Raw genomic sequence first — 20,403 nt, 5'->3', positions numbered from 1 at the left:
GATGGGCGAGGGGGGCGAGGGCCGGGAGGGGGTGGAGGGGAGGCCAGGTTTGCAGGCTTCAGGCATGATGATAGCCAGGCACGTTGGATTTGGTGGCAGCCCAGTCGCGCCCGCCCTGAGGGCTGGGTAGGGCGTTATTATGCCGGCGGGTTTCCCACGTTGCATTCACGCGTGTGCATGGCGGCATGGTGTCTGTCTGCGGTCCCACCCCCAACCAGGTCACTACTTCTGCGGATTCCACTTACTCGGGGCCTGCTGTTTCTGTGGAAGGACCTGCTTTTTCTGTGGAAGGCTAGCATAGCTCACGATGCGGCCGCGCAGACGAGGTTGGACATTTGCTTACAGCACGGAATAGCGCGTCATCTGACGTGTTCACGTTCAAGTCGGCTGCACATCACGTGCTAACCGATGGTGGCAAGGCCAACATAACAGCCGGTAACCGGTGCTCGTATCTTCCATCTACACTGTAGAAATCTGTCCAAAATCCGCCGAAGGCGGAGAAAACATTTTGGGTTTGGGTGCCGCGCATCGATGCAGGTGTAGACGTTTTTGGCCGGTTTTGGCGCAAAAATGGGGGAAGCGTAGACGTTTTGGGGGGCTTGGGGGCTTAAGTGTAGACGACTGGCAGCGACGCCCCTTTAGCTATCTAAGCCTCATGGATCTTTGCTGAGCACTCCTTCAGGTCACATACACTCATACAGCAACCTAGGCGAAATTGCATCACGTACGGCATTTGGGAAGGTTCTCAAATGTGAAAGTGCTGGCCGCCCCTTCCCCCCGTGCATCCAGGGATACGGTAGTATCGGACATTCGGACCGGTTTCACGTCCCTGCCTCCATGCGTGCGTTAGTCAGATCATGCGGCACTCTTTGTTACCGCCATTGTACTGCTCTCCGGCACCTTCAGCCCGCCAGCATAGTGATCAACCGCATCGCTGGCAGTGGCAGGTGTGCCCTCAGGCGCATGCAGCCGCCAGCACGGGCAGCAGGACGCTCATCAACAGCGGCACGGCCGCCATAATGGGAGAGGTGCGGTGTAGAGTCCTAAGGGTTATCCCGGACCCATCGGCAGACCCAATCAAGCCGACACGGCACCACAGCCTGCCGCATAGTGCCAGTGACAGTCCCATGCACCAGGTTCAGTCAGCGTCTGTCTGTGCTAGCAGCTAGCTGCATTATTCCTCCTCAAGGCTCCTCATGTGTGCATGGGCAGTATGTCGTTAGCGCCGCCTTGGGCCCTCGCTCTGGCCCTGGGGATAGTGTGCACGTGCACCCAGCACCCTCCTTCGGCGCCCATATGCCACTCATCCGGCATGCATCGTTCGCCCATCCTCCATTCACCCATGTCCAGTCACACGCATGCACCATTCTTAAATGCACCTGAATGCACACATGCCAACATGCTACGCGTCGCTCTTTCGCGCCTTCTTGCCGCCCGTACCGGCCTTCTTCTTCGCCTTCTTCTCTTTGGCGACGCCCATCTCCAGCTCCTCCAACGCTGCATCCACCAGGCCCAGGTCCATGTCGTTCATCACACCGCCCGGCAGGCCCGCGTCCGCCGCATCCGTCGGCACCACCGCATTCTTCTTGGTGCCCTTCTTGGTGCCCTTCTTCTTCTTCTTCGTGCCCGCAGCGGCCTCGCCACCCGCGTCTGCATCCGCACCCGGGCTTGCCGCCGCGCCAGCGGCGCCGCCCTCCGGCCCGCCCTCCACGCTGGCCCGCTTCTTCTTTTTCTTCTTCTTCACCGTCCCGTCCGCCGCCTCGCCCTCCGCGCCAGCCTCCGACTTCTTCTTTTTCTTCTTTTTCTTTTTCGGCGCCGCCTCGCCCTCGGCGGCACCGCCTCCTGCTGCTGCTGCGCCGGCCGCGCCTCCAGCCGCCAGGCCGCCTGCTGCCGCAATGGCTGCGGGCCCGTCCTCGTAGTCGGTGACCCATTCGCTGCCCTCCGGGTATTCGCCGTGCTCATAGCTGCTCTCGTCGTAGTAGTCTGTGTCATCAGCGTACTGCCCGTGCTCGGGGTCCCTACGGGGCGGGAGCGGACAACACAGCAGCGCGGGTGGGGAGAGCGGGGTCGTTAGGGACGGGCCGGGTTTGATTGTGTGGATGGTGGCAATGCGTCCAAACGCTGGTCATATTGGTGGAGCCATGGCGTCCCACACCACGCCGTTCCCATAGGCATATGAGTTGTCCTATCCTGTTCCAAGGCCATCTGGCAAAGCGACTTACTCGTCCCACTGCTCCACCGGCGTTTCGCGGTAGCCTGACGGCCCCGGGCTGTTGGGGTCGTGCGGCAGTTCCGCCCGAGCACGCGTACGGTCGGCTGCAAAGGAATAGGGGCACCGATTTGCAGTGAGGCACGTGCACGTAAGACAATGTATATGATTGAGCTATAAACATGCGAGTGATGCGACACAAGGTGTAGCTTTCGTGTTCACATGGGACATCGATCGAGACCTCGAGAGCGCCTTTCTCCACCCACCCTGCAGGTCATGCGCGGCCATGGACAGAGGCGGCGCATGCGGCATGGCGTGTGCCGCGATGCCCTGCACGGCGTAAGAGTAGTAGGACGTGTCGCAACACGTGACAGGCAACAGGTTCCCTCGGGCTTCGACCAGCCCAACCAACGACAAGGACACGACTGGTCAAGAGACGAACACCGAACATCTGTCCACTGTGCACAAACCGCTGCACAACACAACACGGCGCAATGGGGCGCGGACCGGCACGAAGGATTGCGCCAAAGATGATAACCTCCCCTGCCGCACACACCGCTCGTTTTGCTATAAACACACCTGTGGTGTGCCTGGCGGCGCCGGCAGCGTCACGGAGGAGTTGAGGAAGCCGCCGCCGCCCTGCGCCGCCATGTGCTTGAGGTAGTCCTCGTGCCGTGTGGTGACGGAGCCCACCTTGTAGGAGGGGCCCACGTGATGCCCGCCGCCCGCGGTCGCGCTGCCGTACCTGGTGAGAGTGCGTACAGGTGTGCGCGAGGTGCGTTACGTGCGCCGGCATGGCAGCAATCATGCGGGGCCGCTACCGCTGCTGCTGCTGCTGCTGCCTGGATCAGCGCACGGTGGTACAGGCAGCAGCAGTACAAACCTTGGGCCACAGCTCGGCCCGCAGTGAGGCCGACAACACGCCTTGCTCAGCCACGCCCGCTCCCCGCCCAACCCGCCACCCACCCATCCATCCCCACCCCCCCGTACCCCTCCGGCCGCTCACCTGCCTCCCGCCTCCTCGTCAAACTCCACCGCCAGCAGCTCCGCATCCAGGCCCAGCAGCTCGCAGGCCGAGCTCACCGCGGCCCGGTCGCGAGCAGTGCCCAGGCGCTGCACGGGGGGTGGCGGGCGGTGCGCAGAAGGAACTGCTCTTTAGGAGGCGGGTCGAGTGACGGTCTCAGAAACTCAAGTGCGGCGCTGCCGTTGGTTGCATGGCGTTATGTGTGCACTAAATGCGCCGCAATGACACGCACACGCATGCGTCGCTGACAGGCTCACGCGACCGCATCTGATGAGGCGAGCCACCCGGCAACTAACATGCAATCTATGCAACGCTTTCCCTGTTCCGCCATCGCCCCCACCACCGCTGTATGCCTGAAGCCCCATCCTACCTGCCAGCCCGCACCCCCTCCCCCGCTCCGCCCTCCCCCCTTTGGTCCCTCTCCACTCCCCCTCTCCTCCTCCCCTCCCCCCTGACCTGCATGGTTGTGAGCAGCTGCTTGAAGACCATCAGATCCACGTCCAGGCCGCGTTTGGCCTCCAGCCGGTCCAGTTCGCGGTTCACCTGAGGGTGCGGCACGCAGGCAGGCGTGTGCGGCGTGCAGAGGGATGGCGGTGGTGCGTGACGAGGGGAGGGGTTATCATTCTATAACAACGGAGAATCAGAACCAGCGGAGCCAAATCGTGGGGATGGCTTGTGGTGATCCCGGCCCGTCCACTCACGTTACGCGTTACCCTCGCCCGCCCGCCCGCCCACCCATCCGATCCCATTCCACCCCAGCACCACCCACCACGGAGCGCGCGTACAGCAGCTTGTTTGCGGCGTCGTTGTGCTCCTTCTCCATGCGCATGAGCACCATGAAGCTCCACACGGCGGGCAGCGCGATGAACAGCAGCTCAATGACACCCATGTAGGGCAGCGCGGAGGCGGCCGTGTCCACGCCGGAGCACACCTGCGTGTGTGTGTGGGAGGGGGGAGGAGGGGGTTGCAGGGATGTTTGGAAAAGCGGTACAGGATGCACCGGGGGTGGGTGGGTGGGGGAGTGGCAGGCCGGGGCGGCAGGCTTGGCGGGAGGCATCCGGGTTGCATCGGAAGGGAGAGGGCATTGTGGAGGTGTGCGCTGGGATGGGTGATGGGGATGGGTGGTGATGATGGGTGAGGTAGTGGGTCGGGAGGGAGGGAGGGACTCGCGGTGTGCTAGGTACGCTATGCTATGCTGTCTGCCAAGCATCCAAAAACGTTGCGGCTGGGCTGCATCGGTGCGCTCGACCAGAGGTGCCAAGGCGCCAACCCAGTAGGTTGCGTCGGGCCGTGTGTTCAGCGCTCATCGCGTACCTCTGTGGACCAGGCCTTGCAGCCCACGCATGCGCCGGTGGCCAGCGCGGCGCGGGTGCAGTTGTTGGCTGCGGCGCAGGCGCATGTGGAGCAGCCCCTGAAGCTAAGCTGCGTGCGCTCGCAGCTGCGTGCGGGGCAGGGCGTGGGGCAGGCGCCGGGTCAGGCGCCGCGCAGGGGGAGGGGGGTTTGCAGGGTTGGGTGGTTGGGACGGGAGGGCAGACGTGGAGGGCGGGTGCAATGCGCAAATCAATACGAGGTGTGAAGCATGCGCAGAGGCGTTTGACTACTGTTCCTGACCGTCTTTAATGTGCACACGTTACCACGCCCACAGTTCCCACTTACCCGTCTCCTTTGGCAAATTAGGAGACCTCGTCCCTAATCGCCACTAGCTCTTAGTTCACTTGCCACTTAGTTGCTCCCTGCTGCCAGCTGTTGCGCCTCCCATCACCCGTCCTCCTTCTCCTGTCTTTTCCTCTCACACCTCGCATTCCTCTTCCGCCGTCCTCCCACCCCTCTCCTCTCATCCCTCGCCCCCCTCTTGGGCCCCCACTCACCGGTCCACCAGCAGCATGTAGAGCTCCGTGTGGAACACGCCCAACGCCGCACTCAGCGCCAGCGCCAGCACCGCGTGTAGGCCCAGCAGCAGCGACTTGAGGAATACAAAGCCCGAGATGCCCTGCGCGGTGCGTGCGGTGCGCGGGAACCAGGGTTGGCTCAACTGGTTTGCGGCGGGGCGTATGGACTCGCACACTTGCGTCCTCGTGCGCCGGCGGGCGACTCCTTGCCAAGCCCAGGCCAGACCCATGCTGTCTGCATAGCCAACTGGTAGCAGCTAGCATTTCCGGCACTGCACGCCGCTCCTTCCCCCGCACCCGCATTTGTCCCTGTGCCCTGACCCACCAGGCATGCTGCTAAGGCTGTGATGGACCACGTGAGGATGGGGACCGGCGTAAGGCGCGAGTCCTTGTTGTAGAACTGCGAAGGGACGCAGGGGGCCATCGGGCGCGGCAAGTACCGTATGTGAGACCGTGAACACAGGGGGCGGTGCCGGGCGCAGTCTTGCGGCATGTGCAGTAGGAACGGAGGAGGCTGCCCACGGCCGCGTGCGCCTACACACCCAGCGCGCACTGCTACCGCATGCAATGCCTCCTTGTGTTGAGTCTGCGCCTGGTTTACACATTCCTAGTGCCTCTTGCTCAGTATCTCCCTTCCTGCTCCTCCTCCTCCTCCACCTCCTCCTCCCTGCTCCACCACTCACAATGAGGTACCACACGACTGGCAGCACCGTGGTCACGATCAGCTGCAGGATGCAGGCTGACGTGCCCTGCAAGTGCACAGTGCCACGAATGACATGAGTGAGAAACGTGCGACCTTGAGGCTTGAAATATACAAACGGGTCGAACGCGCGGGACGCGCCTTCCACGCGCTGCTGGCCTAGTTCCCACCACAAACTTACACAGCACGCGCTTGCCTCATCCTCTCCTACCCTCACACCTTGTCCGGAGCCCCCTTTGCCCCCCTGCTCACGCACCTGTAGTCTTAGGTCATTAAGAGTGACTGCCCGGCTGCCCAAATGCATGTACGCATGTTTCCACGCGTCAAACTTGTTTGCCTGTGTCGAGTAAGGGTCGGGTCAACTCCATGTGGGATGCGACTCAAGTTCCCGAGGCCCCAAGTGAGTCCCTTCAAGCCTCTCCTACGATTACAGTGCCCCCTTTGTCAACTAGGCATTCGGGTTACCCAGGCCAACCTGCAGCTTCGAGTACTGGCTCGGCATTTCGTCCGCTGCGGGTCCACTAGTCGCAACCGGTCAGTAAGCTCTAATTATACTCGTAACAACCCTGTCCTATTTGACAGCGGTGCGCGGACTAAGACGGCCTTTGGCCGATAGCGCCCTTCGTCTGCCGCAGCAAGCTTCGCAGCGAGCTGCCCGGAGAATTGCTTGGCATTGCTGGGTATGTATGTAAGATAGACTTGTTCCAGTCAGTCGTGTTGTGCAAACGGTGCGCGCCCCCAAAATGTCGTGTCTCCACAGCTTGGTTAGGTGGATGCGGGGCTTGATAAGATGCTGTTAAAACTGGGCAGTCAATAATGGCTTGGCCAGCCACGAGCACACTCGAGCCGCTTGATGGGCTTTCGCCTTAACCCAGCCCATCGCCATGGACGAGTTCCCGAGTGACATCGGGCAAGTGCTTGGTTGCTATCGCTCCTACAGCAAGTGCGGTTCCGCGTCCTAAATGCCCCGCGTTCTGTCCTGCAGTGTCAGACTGTGCAAGTGGGGCTGTGGAGGATGATGGTGACCCGCAAGTCCAGGGTGGGCCTCCACTGGGCAGGGTTGGGCACTTGGGCTGCAGGTAATGACCGCTCAGCAGCGGTGATATGTTGAGCACCCGTGACCATACGGTAGTAGGTTAGTAGCGGCGCACTTGAAGCACATTGCGTGACAGCATCCAAGGGATGATCAAGTCAGGAGCTCAGCAACGGGACCCTTGCGTCATGCACGTGTGTCTTCAGGATATGGCATTCTTTCAAAGGCTCTATTGCTCCCTTGCCACGTCCATTTTAATGCCGCCTGCTGGCAGCATCAACCCAATCAAACGCAGAGCTCCCTCCTTGGCTGACGCGACCTATCTAGCCAACTGTGCTGATGTAAAGGTCTGCTACACCTACAACTGCATCCACCTGCCTTGCATCTAAACACAACACTTGCACGTTCACCCAAAGGCAATGCCAGCCCGTTTCGCAGCTTTTCGCATAGCTGAGCTACCATATAGCCATCGGTACGTCTAGACTAGTCTTGACACACCATACCATAAAAGGTTTACGGCACACACGTGCCCACGCGGCACGTGCGACTAGTGCGACCCCCATCCAACCCGAAAGGCCCTGCATGCCTCACGAACCCATCCGCGTGGCCTTTTCAAGATATTCCTTCCTCCCCTCCATAACCATCTCCAACGATCCATCCCGCTTTCACTCTGGCCATGCCATTTCAAGGGCACCACTGTGCCAATCCACTTGTTGGGCATCTACTCGATGGACAGCGGGCGGTCGCCCCAGCCGTACTCGCCTCTGTGCCTGTTGTACATCTCGCCCAGCTCCGTGATGGTGGCGTCAAGCAGCTTATCCACCTCCTTGTCGAACTCGGGCGAGTCACGAGCCACCTTGGGCACCGGGATGGGCTTCCCATTCACCATCTGCGTGTGCGTGTACACGAGCAGTGGCGGCAAGGTTGACGCGGATGCAGCGAGCATTGCAGCCGCACGTGCCGCGAGACCGGTGACGGGCAGTGCTGAATGATGTGGCCGCCAGCCGAGCAGCAACGATACATCCCTAGCGTCTGACCCTTCCGTGGCGTATGGCTTTTGAGTATTCGTGGTTGCCATCCGTTTTCCTTCCCCTCTACTTCTTGGCCACATACTGTACACAGAGCGCCGAGTTTCGTGAAAGCGACTTGCCACCAGGCCGGGGCCCCCGACTCCCCCACTCACGTAGATGGGGATGGGCCGCGGCACCGGCAGCCCCATCCATCCCGTGAGGTAGCCGAAGCTGGTGCGCATGCGGCGGCTAAAGTCCGCCAGCCAGGAGGGCCCGAAGTCCAGCACTTGGCTCTGACCGAAGTAGTACACGCACACAATGCCGTCCACCTGCTCCTCCAGCGCGATGCGTGCGAAGCCGCGGCGGCCCACTAGCTTAATGCGCTCCTTCTTCTTGTTGCCCATGTACATCTGCAGATGGACGGGGCAGGTGGGCAAGCAGGAGCGGGAAAGGGAGGGTTTGAACAGCGCGTATGGTAGCTGGTTTGGCCGGAGTGGCCAGTCCTGAATGGCTTCGCGACCCCTCTCAGAGCATGACCCTGATCCCATCGCCTAGGCGCGCCTACCTCGGCAATGCCGCCCACCACCACCGCCACACTGCCCTTCTTCAGCAGCCGCTTGAAGTTGCCGGGCGTTGCGGGCACCGAGCCGATCCACCTGCAACAGCGCCCAGGGTTTGCAACACAGTGAATCCGAGAGATCGGCAGCATATTCGGCATGGTACGGCTCTTCCTAGCGAAATCGGGATGTCGGCGACTGCTGTAGACCCAGCGGGAGTCTGTCCTGTTGCAAGCTTACGTGATGAAATGGCGCCAGAAGGGGATGTAGAACACGACGGAGGCGGCCACGCTGTAGATCATCATGTGCGGGAACAGAGTCTGCATGAGCGTGCCCGCCACGATGGGACCTGCGGGGGGAAGGACGAGTGAAGGAATGCGGGCGCATTACTGCACTGCCCGAAGGCGTTGCGACAAACAAGGCACCTGCGGAGCTGAGCCAGGCCAAGCACCATGCGTGACCCCAGTCAGTCCAGTCGGGTAATCGCACAGCCGTCACCGGACAAACAACCACTCACCAATGGGGAACGCGCCGTGCGGGAACCTGCAAGGTGAGGGCGGCAGCGAAAGTGGCTGGGAGTAAGAAAATGAGCATACTAGTAGCCGAAGCCAACAATACAACCTTGACTTCCTGGCCACATGTAGAATGCCTGTGCTGCAGTCCCCGCACTCACTCGACAAAGATGTAGCGCTTGTTGGGGTCAAGCGGCTCCTCAATCAGGAAACTACACGCACGAAGCATGACGACAAATACAGAGATTGTAGTGTCTTCTAAATTCATCGCCGGCCGCTGCTCGCCGCGACCGTGCAGCAAAGCGCAGGAGTAGCAACGCAGCGCAGCGGCACAGCACATGCAGACCCGGGCCCACGTCCTGCCCGCCAGCGATACACCAAGGCATTCAGCCGCCCGTTGCTGTGCACCTGTAGTGGAAGTAGTGACGCCAGGTCTTGAAGATCCACAGCTTGTTGAAGGCAGGCCACAGCACGGGCTTGCAGGGCAGCGCCAGTGTGCCTAGCAGCGCCAGGACCACATAGCGGCAGATGCGGCTCCAGTAGGAGAGCACCACCAGCAGCATGAAATAGTTCATGAAGCCTTGGGACGGGGAACGTCCAAACAAGGAATGAGGTTGGGTTGAGCTCAAGAATGGAGGCAAAGTTTTGGTTGCGGATGCACGGTGCGCGAGTAGTTACGCGGCATGCTTAGATGCCGGGTACAGTCCCAAGGCCCCGACCGAATGTGCTGTTACCGCTATGTGCGGCCGTGTCCGCTGTCCGAGTGTGGGAATCACTATCCAGTTGGAGCCCTGGGAGCGCGCCCAGACCTTCCTGTCAGCTGAATGCACTTGCCTACATAAATCGACATCGTGATGCCGGCCAGGATCTGAACAAGCAGGTTCTGCCGCGCGTCCGGCTTGATGCCTGCGGCGGCAGTAGCATTGCAGGTGAGGAGAGGTAAGGCATGTGCTGCGTTTGTGCCCACGGCTGTAGCCGCCCTATACGCCGCACAGCAGCCGTCCACCCTGATGTCATAATACGCCGGAGCATGAGGTCTGCTGTCGTGTAATGCATGTATCCGGGCTCACCGTCACTGTAGATGCGAACATTCGGGGGCGGGTCCTCCCCAGCTTTCAGGGTCAAGTGCGAGGTACGCACGTGCGCGTCCGCCGCGCCCGTGCCGTTTGACTTTCCACCTGCCATCTGCTTCCGTCTCGCAGGGGCCCTTCGTGCAGGGGCCCAGGTGTCCACGCGCGCGGGCTCCGTGCGCAGTGTCCCGCCGGCGATGCGCGTGAGTGAGCTCGGATGAAACGCTCAACGTCTCGGTGCGGCTGTGTGTCCGCGCCTCAGGCGCCCAGTCTACGCCTAAAGGCTTGGCTAGTGCCGAAAGCCGCCAGTGCACGCGCGGGGGCGCTGGGGAAGCTCGTTGGCTAACGCGGATTATGCAGTGGTGTTTATGGGACGTATCCCGCACGCTGCGCCGCACGTATACGATTGCAAACAGTATTGGTAAGCAAGTTATATTGTTTACGTGAGAAGGCGAGCGGCATTTGTTCACCGCGGGGGGACCATGCGCGCGAGTCGCTGCATGGGCGACCTCGGCAACTTGCAAAGGAGTCCAAGTTTTGCACAGCTTCGTGTGGAAGCCCGTTTAGCCCACCTCAATTAGATTCAAAATGGCCCTCGCAAACATGCTGTCCCGCAAGGCGGGCTTCGCCACCTCCCGCACCAGCGCTCCTTTTGTGGCCAGCCGCGTTAGCCCCGTGGCGGCCAAGGCTCGCGTTTCCTCCGCTGCCCCCTCTTTCAGCCGCCAGCAGCAGTCTATTGTGTGCCAGGCGGCCGCCACCGCTGAGGTCGCGGAGAAGAAGGTGCACCCCTCGCCCCTGACCATTGCTGCCCCGGCGACCTACGCGATTGTGGAGATTGGCGGCACCCAGATGTTTGTGGAGCCCGGCAAGTGGTACACCTGCAACCGCCTGAAGGTGGACGTGGGCAGCAAGATTAAGTTCGGCCGCGTTCTGGCCCTGAAGCACGAGGGCAAGCTGACCGTCGGCAAGCCTTACCTGGAGAACGTTGCTGTGGAGGCTGAGGTTATTGAGGAGCTGCGCGGGCCAAAGGTTATCGTCTACAAGATGCGCCCCAAGAAGCACTACCGCAAGAAGCAGGGTGCGTGCGCAGCCCAATTTGCTCGGGGCCGTGCGTTGAATGGGAATTACATGGCAACGTTAGCATATCCTCTTGAATTGTGATGTGGGGCGATTTCTTTGCTTGCGTGTTGAGACATGGCCACTCGCTCTTTGCTGCGCAGGCCACCGCCAGGACCTGAGCAAGTTCATGGTGACCTCGATCTCTGCTTAAATGCGTCTCGAGGCCCAGCGGGCTTGACAGCAGTGGAGCAATTTGTGGCTGAACCGGAAGGCAGAATTCTCGGCGGTGCTGGGCGCTCGCTGGCGGACTAGCAGCTTGGAAGCAGCGTACCAGGGTGCAGCTTTGCAGCGGACTTGGGCTCGAGGCTGACACTGCCATTTTCCAGGAGGCAGTTGCTCAGCCCGCCGTGCCCCGTGTGGCACAGCCTGCCGCACGGGGGCGGTGCCGGCAATGCAACACCGGAGGAGGCTCTTGGAGGCGATAGCAGCCGGCTCAGATGGACGGAGCTGGGGCAGGTTATAGGCGAGGATGCGGTGGCGCGGGCAGCGCCGTGCGGGGGGTGAAGACTGCCGCGTGGAGTAAATAGGCCACGGGGGTGGCGGTCTAGGTATGTGTCGCGTTTTTGGACTGGGGTAATGGCGTTGGAGGTGCGGGTGCATGTCCTGCTCCGGTGCAGTTGGGACATAGTGTGAATGTAAATCATGAAATGACGAGACAGCGATTTGGGTGTGCCTGGGACAGGGCGTGCCACCAGGAGCCGTCGACGGGCGATGGGTGTTCGCAGCTGCGGATTACAGGCAGCATCCGGTGTGGGAAAGCGACAAGAAGCGGCTGTCGGCTATTTCAGAGTCGTGGTCTGCGCAGCGACAAGGGGTCGGTATGGACGTGTCCGGCTTCGGCACTTACCAGGGGTGTCAACGGTCAGCAGCTGTCAGTTGGGTTCGAATGCAGCGCACGAGAATGGTGGGGGTGCTGACGCAGTAAGTGGAGTGCGCGCTATTCCCAGCTCCAAAACAAAGGCAGCGCTGCTGACAGCGAAGGATCTTAAGCAGCAAGACTACAACAGCAACCGGTCTGTGAAAACCAGCACGCTGTCAGCGCCAAGATTGGCTTGTGCTAGATTGCACATCGCAGCACCCAACCTCCTTCAGGTAGTTAAGTGACACGTCGTAGTGTCGTACGCATTCGGGAACACACATTCTTTGTTACAATCACGCCTGTCCAGCACAGTCACATCCTGCTGTCTCCACCTGCACAGGGCAGCTCGCCCCAACGCATCAGGCCACGGTATCAGGGCATTCTTCGCCTCTGGCGTGCGCCTCTCCGAAGTCCGAATCTCCGCACTCCGACAGCACCTCTTGCCAATGCCCCAACCGCATGCTGGCACTCCGATCACACGGACCTGTCCTACGCATGTCGCTTGCACATGTCGCTTGCGGCACAGCAGGCGCACAGGCGGCAGCCATTATGCGCTCTTGTTCCGCAGGCACCCATTACCGTACCTCCCCTTGGCATCCGGCCAACTTCCCTTCTTAGCAGGGGATCCCAATCCCCACTCGCCGCCACTCATCAGTACCCGGTCACGCCCAGCGTCACGTGCGGCTTGGCCCTGTCGGCCAGCTCGCGGCCCGGCTCCGTGAGGTAGCACAGGTAGGCGCCCACGTCCACCGGCCGGATGGCAGCAGCGGCGGCAGCAGCAGTAGCAGTAGCAGTAGCTGCACCGCTCTTGCGGCTGCCGCTGTCGCCTCCGGCTTGTGCGGCTGCAGACGCGGCTGTCGCCGCCCCCGTGCCTGACGGCTCCGCACCCGCACCCTCGCCCGCGCCTTCGCTTGCGGTCCCCGCCTCCGCCTCCGCCTCCTTGCCCTCCGCATCCGCTTCCGCTGGCAACGATTGCCCGGCGCCAGACTCCGTCACCGTCGCACCACCGCTGCTCCCAGCTGCGGCGTTTGCGGCCGCTGCCAATCGGTCACAGGCGACGACGGCGGCGGCGCGCAGGGCTCGCTCGTGCGGCCCGGCCGGCAACTCGGCGCCACTGTCCAGTGTGGCGGCCAGGTCGGGGTCCGCCACCTGCAGCACGCCCTTGGCGCGCAGGGCAGCGATGGTGGTGGGGCCTGCGGCGGGGGTCGGGGTGGTGCGATGGTGGGACCGGGAGGAAGAGTGAAAAACACGAGGCCAGCAGCAACGGCATGCACTTGGGGGCTTTCGCCGGTCAGGTCATGGTACCCGGCACGCCTCGAAACACCTCGAGCTCCCATTCCAGCAATCCAAATCCCGCCCCTCCTGCCTTATCCTGCACCCCTATCCCTGTGCCCCATTACAACCCCCTTTTGGATTGGAACAAACAACCCCAACCTCACCCCAAGCCCAACCCCCGGGCTCCTGCCACGCCATGCCGCGCCACACCACGCCACACCGCGCCATGCCACGCCACGCCACGCACCGGAGTCCCCCGCCAGCTGGTCCACGTCCGGGAAGGCGAACCGGCCGCCGCCCTCCCGCCCGCCGTACACACACGCCAGGTCCGCCGCCAGGTTCTGCGCCCGCCGCTGCAGCACCAGTGTACGGCCGTCGTACAGCACTGTGTCGCGGAAGGCGGGCAGCGTGTCCACCAGCTCCTCCACAAAGGCGCTGGCGGAGGTGCGGCTGCGGGAGGTGCGCGTGGTTTGTGGAAGGGCGTAGCGTGGCGTTATCATCTCTTTCTCCGAGGTTTGCGCGCTTAACGCCACAGCCTCACCATAAGTCCATTGCACATCCTTTCGTGGCGCCGGTCGGCTTGCAACCCGGTCCCACAGCTGCCCACAGGGCCTGAATATGCCCCTTCCCCTCTACAACCCTCCCGCTTGCAGCCCCTGTGCCTCACCCCGCCTTGGCCAGCTCCTCCCCGATGGCCAGCAGCAGCTCCCCCGGCGTCTTGTGCCCCGCCTCCGCCAGCTGCGCGCCCGTGTCGGTCAGTGCCGCCAGCAGTGACTTGCACAGCGGCTGCAGCGGGCCCTGAGCGGTGAGGGGTGGCGGTGGCGGTGGTGGGGAGCGCGATGGGTGGGCGGCAGAGGCTTGGGGTGGCAACGAGGGCATGGGCCGCCACCACACAGCCCCACAGCCTTCCGCACAATCCGCAGCCTCCCACACCTCCTCCGAGCTCTTTGGGCTTGCTGGGCCTTGGTTTAGTTTGGTTTGGGGTGCACTACCCCCTCCTCCCCTCCATCCTGCCTCGTGCTCACCGGTACCTACAATCCCCTCCCTCCTCCCTCCTGCTCACCAGTACCTACAATCCCCTCCCTCCTCCCTCCTGCTCACCGGTACCTACAACCCCCTCCATCCTCCCCCCTGCTCACCGGTTTGGACATGGTGACTCCCGGCATGACCGGCACCTCCACGGTGGCGTCCAGACCAAACACCTGGTTCATGTCGTACATGGAGAAAGACCTGGGAGGGGACGGGGTTGGATAAGGTCGCGTGGGGATGCTTTCAGCGGCACCAATTGCAGAGCGGCTCCCCACGCGCCCCAAGCACCGGTCCACACCATCACCACACACGCCGTTAAGCCCAGCGGGAGCTCGCCACTTTTGCCCGCTGCCGAAAGGAGCTCGGCACCATCCCTCTGCCCACTGCCCAACATGCTGCGCACCTGTGCATGCCCCAACGCGTACAAACACACATGCATGCGCGCTTGTCCTTTCCCTTCAACACGCATTACACACGCACTCCCCAATCCTCCTCCCTCTTCCCCCGCCTTCCCTCTCCCCCTCCCTCACTTGAGCTTGTGGCTGTCCAGCCGTGTGCCGCCCAGGTGCAGTCCCAGCAGTCCGTACTGCAGCGCCTCGCGCCAATCGCGCCCGCCGCTCTGGCGCCGCGACTCGGGCCGCGCCAGGTGTCCCGAGCCGAAGTCCAACAGGTGGAACAGCGCCAGTAGCGTCAGCTGCGAGGTGTGAGGCAGTGGGGCGCGTGTGGGCATGTGTGGGGGTGGTGGGGTGCATACGTGTGATAGCGGGCCACGATGTGGACGAGAGGTCGGCCAAGGTAATGGTGGTGGCGCTGCCCGCGCTGCCTGTACGTGCATGGATCGTGCCGTGCTCATGTCGTCATCCCAAGAACCTCCCGACATTCCACATCGCCGTCATCTAAGAGGTCATGCCTGGAACTCTGATTCTCCCCCATCGGCACTGCACGTATTCTTCACGGACGACTATCCCGGCCTTCCGCCCGCCCCCACCTCCTGCTCCAAGCTGTGGAACCGGATGGGCAGCGGCAGGCCGCGCACCGCGCCCCGCACGTCGTCAGCAGCTGCCGCCAGCTCCGCCGCCAGCTCCGCCAGGGCGGCGTCATTGATGCTGACGTGCTCCCGGTGTAGCGCTGCCACCTCGGCACACGACCTGCGGGGTGGGCGGGTGGCAGCGTGATGAGAAGGCGCAAAGGATGGGGGTTGACGTCGTGCGTGCAACATGCACAAGCAAACATTGCGCCACAGGAGCGGAACCAGCGATTGTGTATGCGGAAGTTTACTGCGTACTTGGGTAGGTATGGGAGAGTCACCGAGCAGGAGCCTATCTTCACTGGGCACACTGTCACACGGCTGCCGCGATTTGGCTCTTTAGGCAGACTCGTTATTGCAGCACTGCTAGGCCTGCCATAGCCCCGCGGCCCACCCCGCTCCCCTATTTAGCCCGCATACCCACGCCACCTTTCCCCATGACCAATCCCATACAGGTGACGCAGCCATTCTGCCCCAAGCGCATGGACCATACACCCATAACCCACGCCCCCACAGCCCTTCTGATTGTCGAGTATTTGGCAAGTCTGCCACCGATGTGGCCGGGACGTGAGATGCCATCGCGGGTCACGCACGCACCTGTGCACATCCTCCAGCACGTTCGGGGCGCCGGGCATTAGTCCCGCTTCGCAGCTTCCTGGTCCGCGTCAGGTACTGGTGCCTGTCTAAGATATCAGGTATCAGATAACAGCCAGCTGCATAATGAGTATAATAAGTGCCGAGGTGTGCGCTCTCGTCGCAAAAACGAAGTAAGGATCTAACTGGCGATTGGTTCGCGCCTTCTCTGATTGCTTCTGTAAGTTTACTTCAAAGCTTTCTATACAGCTCAAGCATAGTGCTTGTGGATATGATCACAGCTGGACTCGAGTTCGATGATGGGTTTTGGCCCCATCCGAAAACCCGCCGCTGCGTCACCCCCTCCCCCCCCCCGCCCCCCGCCAAAACACGGCAGGCACGATGCCCATCAAGCTTTGGTCCCTGACTATACTCCCTTCATGACTCCTTCCGTCCGCCAGCGAGCCACTTCCTCGCCATACCGGTAGTCTTGTGCTCGGACGTGCGCGTGGCTGGACAAATCTCGGCTGACCTGCGTCACGTCATCTAGGGCCAGGATGCACCCAACCCGGGTTCACTCGGGGCGTGCCCATACACGCCGCACCGTCCAAAGACCAAACCTTGCCTAATGCTTATACATGACATATGTATGTTATGACTTGTTGTTTTAAGCCCTGGCGCGGCCTGCCCGCTCGCCGAGCTCGCGAAATGCAGCGACATGCCCCGACATTGTGCACGAAGAGCTGCTTTTAGCCCTAGCAAAGCCTTGAATTCCCATTCTTATAGCTGACAGTAGACACGGCATCAATCACGGCTTGAAAAAATGGCTCCTCGAGGGGCCTCGGTCGCGAAATTGCCGGTCGGCAGAGCCTCACATTTTGCCCCGGGATACATTCCAATGCAATATTGGGTATCTAAATAACATATGGAGTGAGTTACTGCTCTCTCCAGCACACTTTGGCCCAATCGGACCGACACGCGCCCATCGGGCGCATGACTGGCGGGCCAAAACCCGCCCATTTCGACCTCAGGCGAGCGAGGACCGCCCTCCCACTTGACCAGCAAGTCATTACTACATGCACGGAGGGGCTGAGAGCGTGGGTGATGGCATGGGGGACGTTTTGGCCGTCAGGGAGCCCCCCTGCCCACCCCAAAGACCCCCCGCACGGGAAGGGCCGTACGGCACTGGGGATACCGTCGGAAAAGAAATCTGACACGACAGGTGTGGGGGGTAGGTCAGGTTGTTTGTCTTTTCCGGTGGTATCCCAGAGTCAATATCAAGTGTCAAAGATGGCGCATTTTTGGACGGTGGCCTGGACCGGAGTGAACCCGGGTTGGATGCACCCCATGGGTGCAACCCTGAGGTTAGACTTCAATCTATACCAATAAGAAGCGATAGCCCCGTCCGTTGCCGCGTCGCCGCAGTCCGTGCCAAGATATCCTTATCAAACCCTGTAGCCACGGTCACATGCCGACATGCGTACCACGGAGTGCCGCCTGCTGGATGGGCCCCTCACCCAACCTCACCTCGGCCCCTCACCCAAAAGGTCACACCGGGACTCGCTCGCACAGACGCCGTCAGCGGCTCAGCGCTGCCTCCCGCAGTCCCCCTCCCACCTGCAGCCAAACCTCCCGCTGCCAACAGCGCCCCAAGCTCCCGCATGGCTGTCAGGTACACTGTCGCATTGGCCCCGCCGTGCCGCAGGTGCGCAGGCACCACGCACGCGGCGGAGGGCCTCCGGCGAGGCCTGCGCGGCCAGCCGGTGTCTGCGGGCCATGCATGATGCATCGCATCAGGGCTGGCCTCATCATTAAAGCTCGTCGGGCTGTTGAAGCGGCGCGCGGCTGACCGTTAAGTGTGGCCATTGAGCTGACCACCGCAGCACCGCTGGACTCGCTGTCGGCGCAATCAGACGCAATCCATTCAGGCCCCGCCCCCGTGCCCCGGCCCCCGCCCGCCCCCGTTCCTTTCACGGCATGCATGGTAACATAGAATTGTGCTAGCACAATCGCGGGTGTGTGAAGGTGACCTTGGGGCTAGTAAGGCGCATTGGAGCCCTGCTTGAACACCGGCAGCGGCAGGTGCCTCCACTAGTCCAATACCATGTCCCACACACACGCCCTCGCCAACCATTGACGCCGGTCGCACTACCATACCGTATCGAGTTGACGAATACAGTATCCCGCCAGCAGCCGCTCGGAATCATACTCGCCCAATCCCGTACACACGCTGCACAACCAACTCAGCTGCTGAACTCAAACGCATCCGGTGCATGACCAACACCGCGGCACGCATCCGCCTGGCACTCACCCCACCGGGCCACCCACCGTGGCCCCCCACGCAAGTGCTCGCCACCCTGGCTCTCTTACTTTGTAACCGCCCGGACCCTGCGCTTCAGCGCCCATGGAGGTTTACATTCACATCGGTGGAATGGTGGGTCAGTGAAGGCCCGCTTCCCGCATAGGCATCGCCATTGCCCTAACCAACCGCGGTCAGCAAGGCTCCACCCAAGGGGGGGGGGTAGTTTCGACTGGGAAAGGCCCCATGTTCTAAAACGAAAGATCTCGACGAGAGGATTCCAAACCCGCTTTCTGAGTTTCAATCAGGGTAGTAATTGCAAAGTTATGGGCCCTCAAATTCAGGGTCGGTCGTCGGGGTCGGGGTCACGCGGATGTGGGTGGGACTGCCAGATTTTGTCTCCGTGCCCTAAACGCCCCTCTAAACGCTCCGCCCATTAGCAGAAGCACTAGCACACATCAGCATGCACGTACTAAAGCATTTGCAGAACGTTTGGCCTCTGGAAAGCGGCCGCACGTCCGTCCACATCGGCATCGTAGTAGCGTAGAGCTCCACTCGAGCGTTTCTTGCTGGTGTCATGGACACTATGCAAACTGATGCTAGCTTGTAACGGCTAAGGCTTGCTGCCGCCGGCCATCGATGTGTCACATAAATCCCCCCGGGATTCTTCACAATAATCCCGGGATGCTTCACATGATCCCGGGAGAAAGTCGACCAATGTCTTCCGGCACACAATCCCGAACATCATATGGACAGCGCAATTGTAAGCTTAAGCGCACGCCCCGGTAGTCTGCCAGAAAGGTCAGTGGTCAGCCATGGAGACAAGGACATGTATGTGTGGCATGGCTGCCAGTAAATTGTGCCTCCAGCTGAACTGGAGGTATACAATTGTAGAGCTCGCCGAGAGCAGTCGATTGACACCGACCTGGCTACAGACAAAGGGGTTTTGAGGGCAGTTTTAGGGGGTAAACGGTGGGGGAGGTCGGTCGTCAGTCCGGGGGGGGGGGGTCGGGAGGTTTTGGGACATGGGGTCTGGAGGTTTAGTTCGTACACCCCCCCCTGGCTCCACCATGCATAAGCGCTCGCTGTCATGCACGAGATGTGAGGGTCCACGCAATGTAATCGCTCGCTCCATGGCTCATAACAAGTCCGCCGCGCCTCACTCGCAACCAGGGTCAACGTGCCACCTTCACCTGATCGCTGTGCAACCTCCTTGCACTCCTTAACTGTCGTTCCCATGCTGGTGTCCACACACATTAAAACAGCCAGAATGAACCGCCAACCGAGACAAGGGGCCTGCCGCGCGCTGAGCGGTCGTGGAAGACTTGCAACCCAGCGGGCCGCAATGACTGTCTATGTGTGCACGACCTCAATCACGGCACTGCGACGTACGCTAGCCGCCCCTCACAAGGCCCGCCGCGGGCACACCAGCATGACCACCGCGTTGCAACGCTTACCCAGGCCTGGACATCAAGACCAGCACACACATGCAGTAGCCCTAAAACAATGTTCAGTTGGAAACGAATACCCTCCCCTTTCCCACCTCCACTGCCACCGCCACCGCCATCGCCAGCACGGGAGCGCGGGGGCAGGGGAAGAGGGTTTACTTGGAGAGGCACGGAGGTGCTGGCATTGTGTAATGTGCGCACTTTGCCAATTGACGGCCCAAGAACCAGTCCAGCATACGCCCTCAAGCCACGCAAATGTCCATGCCCCTCCCCATGCCAAATGCACACGTATGATTTGCACGGCTCACCCGCGCCTGCGCATTCCCTTGCCTCGTCACCTCGTGCATGTTTCTCAAGGCGCACGTACAGCCCGTGCCCCAGCCAGCCCCCCGGGGGAGCTCTGCCGGCTGTTTGTAAGTTAAACCCCCTCCCTACCTCGCGCTTATGGCAGTCCAAGTAGCAGACCAAGTATCGTCCGGAGAAGGAAGTCCACCAAGTGTCACGGACTCTTCTTCTGGCTGAGGGTTTAGGACAAGCAAAGGGCCGCTGGGAATGGCGACAGGGCCAGGGCTCGTGTGAGGGCACCTGCAGGGTTGCGTAGTTCGTAGTACGCGTACTATGTACTACGTACTGTACTACGTACTGTACGCTGCCCTCGTCAGCTAGTACGTTGGAAAATACGTTGTGCTGGGGAAACCAGGGGGGGGCCGTGGCAGCGCCGTGGCTGGGCGAGGGGCGCGAGCGGTGCTGGAAAGGATGTCCGTCAAAGT

At 61.5% G+C, this 20,403-nt stretch overlaps 4 protein-coding genes across 4 annotated transcripts; 1 reads left to right on the top strand and 3 right to left on the bottom strand.

The window, feature by feature from the left end:
• Positions 1-23: 23 nt before the first annotated feature.
• CHLRE_06g299100v5 (uncharacterized protein) lies at positions 24-6,785 on the bottom strand. The gene is made up of 13 exons (XM_043063566.1): positions 6,298-6,785; positions 6,079-6,159; positions 5,806-5,871; positions 5,448-5,522; positions 5,102-5,223; positions 4,548-4,671; positions 4,003-4,164; positions 3,690-3,776; positions 3,216-3,322; positions 2,789-2,954; positions 2,476-2,539; positions 2,223-2,316; positions 24-2,018 (listed from the first exon to the last, which is right to left on the bottom strand). Exons 1-13 carry the CDS (start codon positions 6,322-6,324, stop codon positions 1,403-1,405), a joined length of 1,791 nt encoding a protein of 596 aa, XP_042924272.1. The 5' UTR covers positions 6,325-6,785; the 3' UTR covers positions 24-1,402.
• A 158-nt stretch (positions 6,786-6,943) lies between these two features.
• On the bottom strand, positions 6,944-10,414 carry CHLRE_06g299050v5 (uncharacterized protein). The gene is made up of 9 exons (XM_001691395.2): positions 10,005-10,414; positions 9,769-9,840; positions 9,343-9,514; positions 9,096-9,146; positions 8,940-8,965; positions 8,663-8,771; positions 8,431-8,521; positions 8,039-8,275; positions 6,944-7,744 (listed from the first exon to the last, which is right to left on the bottom strand). Exons 1-9 carry the CDS (start codon positions 10,117-10,119, stop codon positions 7,577-7,579), a joined length of 1,041 nt encoding a protein of 346 aa, XP_001691447.1. The 5' UTR covers positions 10,120-10,414; the 3' UTR covers positions 6,944-7,576.
• A 150-nt stretch (positions 10,415-10,564) lies between these two features.
• CHLRE_06g299000v5 (uncharacterized protein) lies at positions 10,565-11,776 on the top strand. The gene is made up of 2 exons (XM_001691242.2): positions 10,565-11,082; positions 11,225-11,776. Exons 1-2 carry the CDS (start codon positions 10,593-10,595, stop codon positions 11,272-11,274), a joined length of 540 nt encoding a protein of 179 aa, XP_001691294.1. The 5' UTR covers positions 10,565-10,592; the 3' UTR covers positions 11,275-11,776.
• A 481-nt stretch (positions 11,777-12,257) lies between these two features.
• Positions 12,258-16,175, bottom strand: CHLRE_06g298950v5 (uncharacterized protein). The gene is made up of 7 exons (XM_001691396.2): positions 15,911-16,175; positions 15,275-15,434; positions 14,817-14,980; positions 14,397-14,487; positions 13,925-14,055; positions 13,505-13,707; positions 12,258-13,175 (listed from the first exon to the last, which is right to left on the bottom strand). Exons 1-7 carry the CDS (start codon positions 15,946-15,948, stop codon positions 12,634-12,636), a joined length of 1,329 nt encoding a protein of 442 aa, XP_001691448.2. The 5' UTR covers positions 15,949-16,175; the 3' UTR covers positions 12,258-12,633.
• Between the last annotated feature and the right edge of the window lie 4,228 nt (positions 16,176-20,403).

Source organism: Chlamydomonas reinhardtii, chromosome 6, assembly GCF_000002595.2.
Source record: "Chlamydomonas reinhardtii strain CC-503 cw92 mt+ chromosome 6, whole genome shotgun sequence".
In the NCBI taxonomy this organism is placed as follows: Eukaryota; Viridiplantae; Chlorophyta; class Chlorophyceae; order Chlamydomonadales; family Chlamydomonadaceae; genus Chlamydomonas; species Chlamydomonas reinhardtii.
Note: the sequence above shows the minus strand (reverse complement) of the source record. Positions and strands in the feature narration are given on the sequence as shown.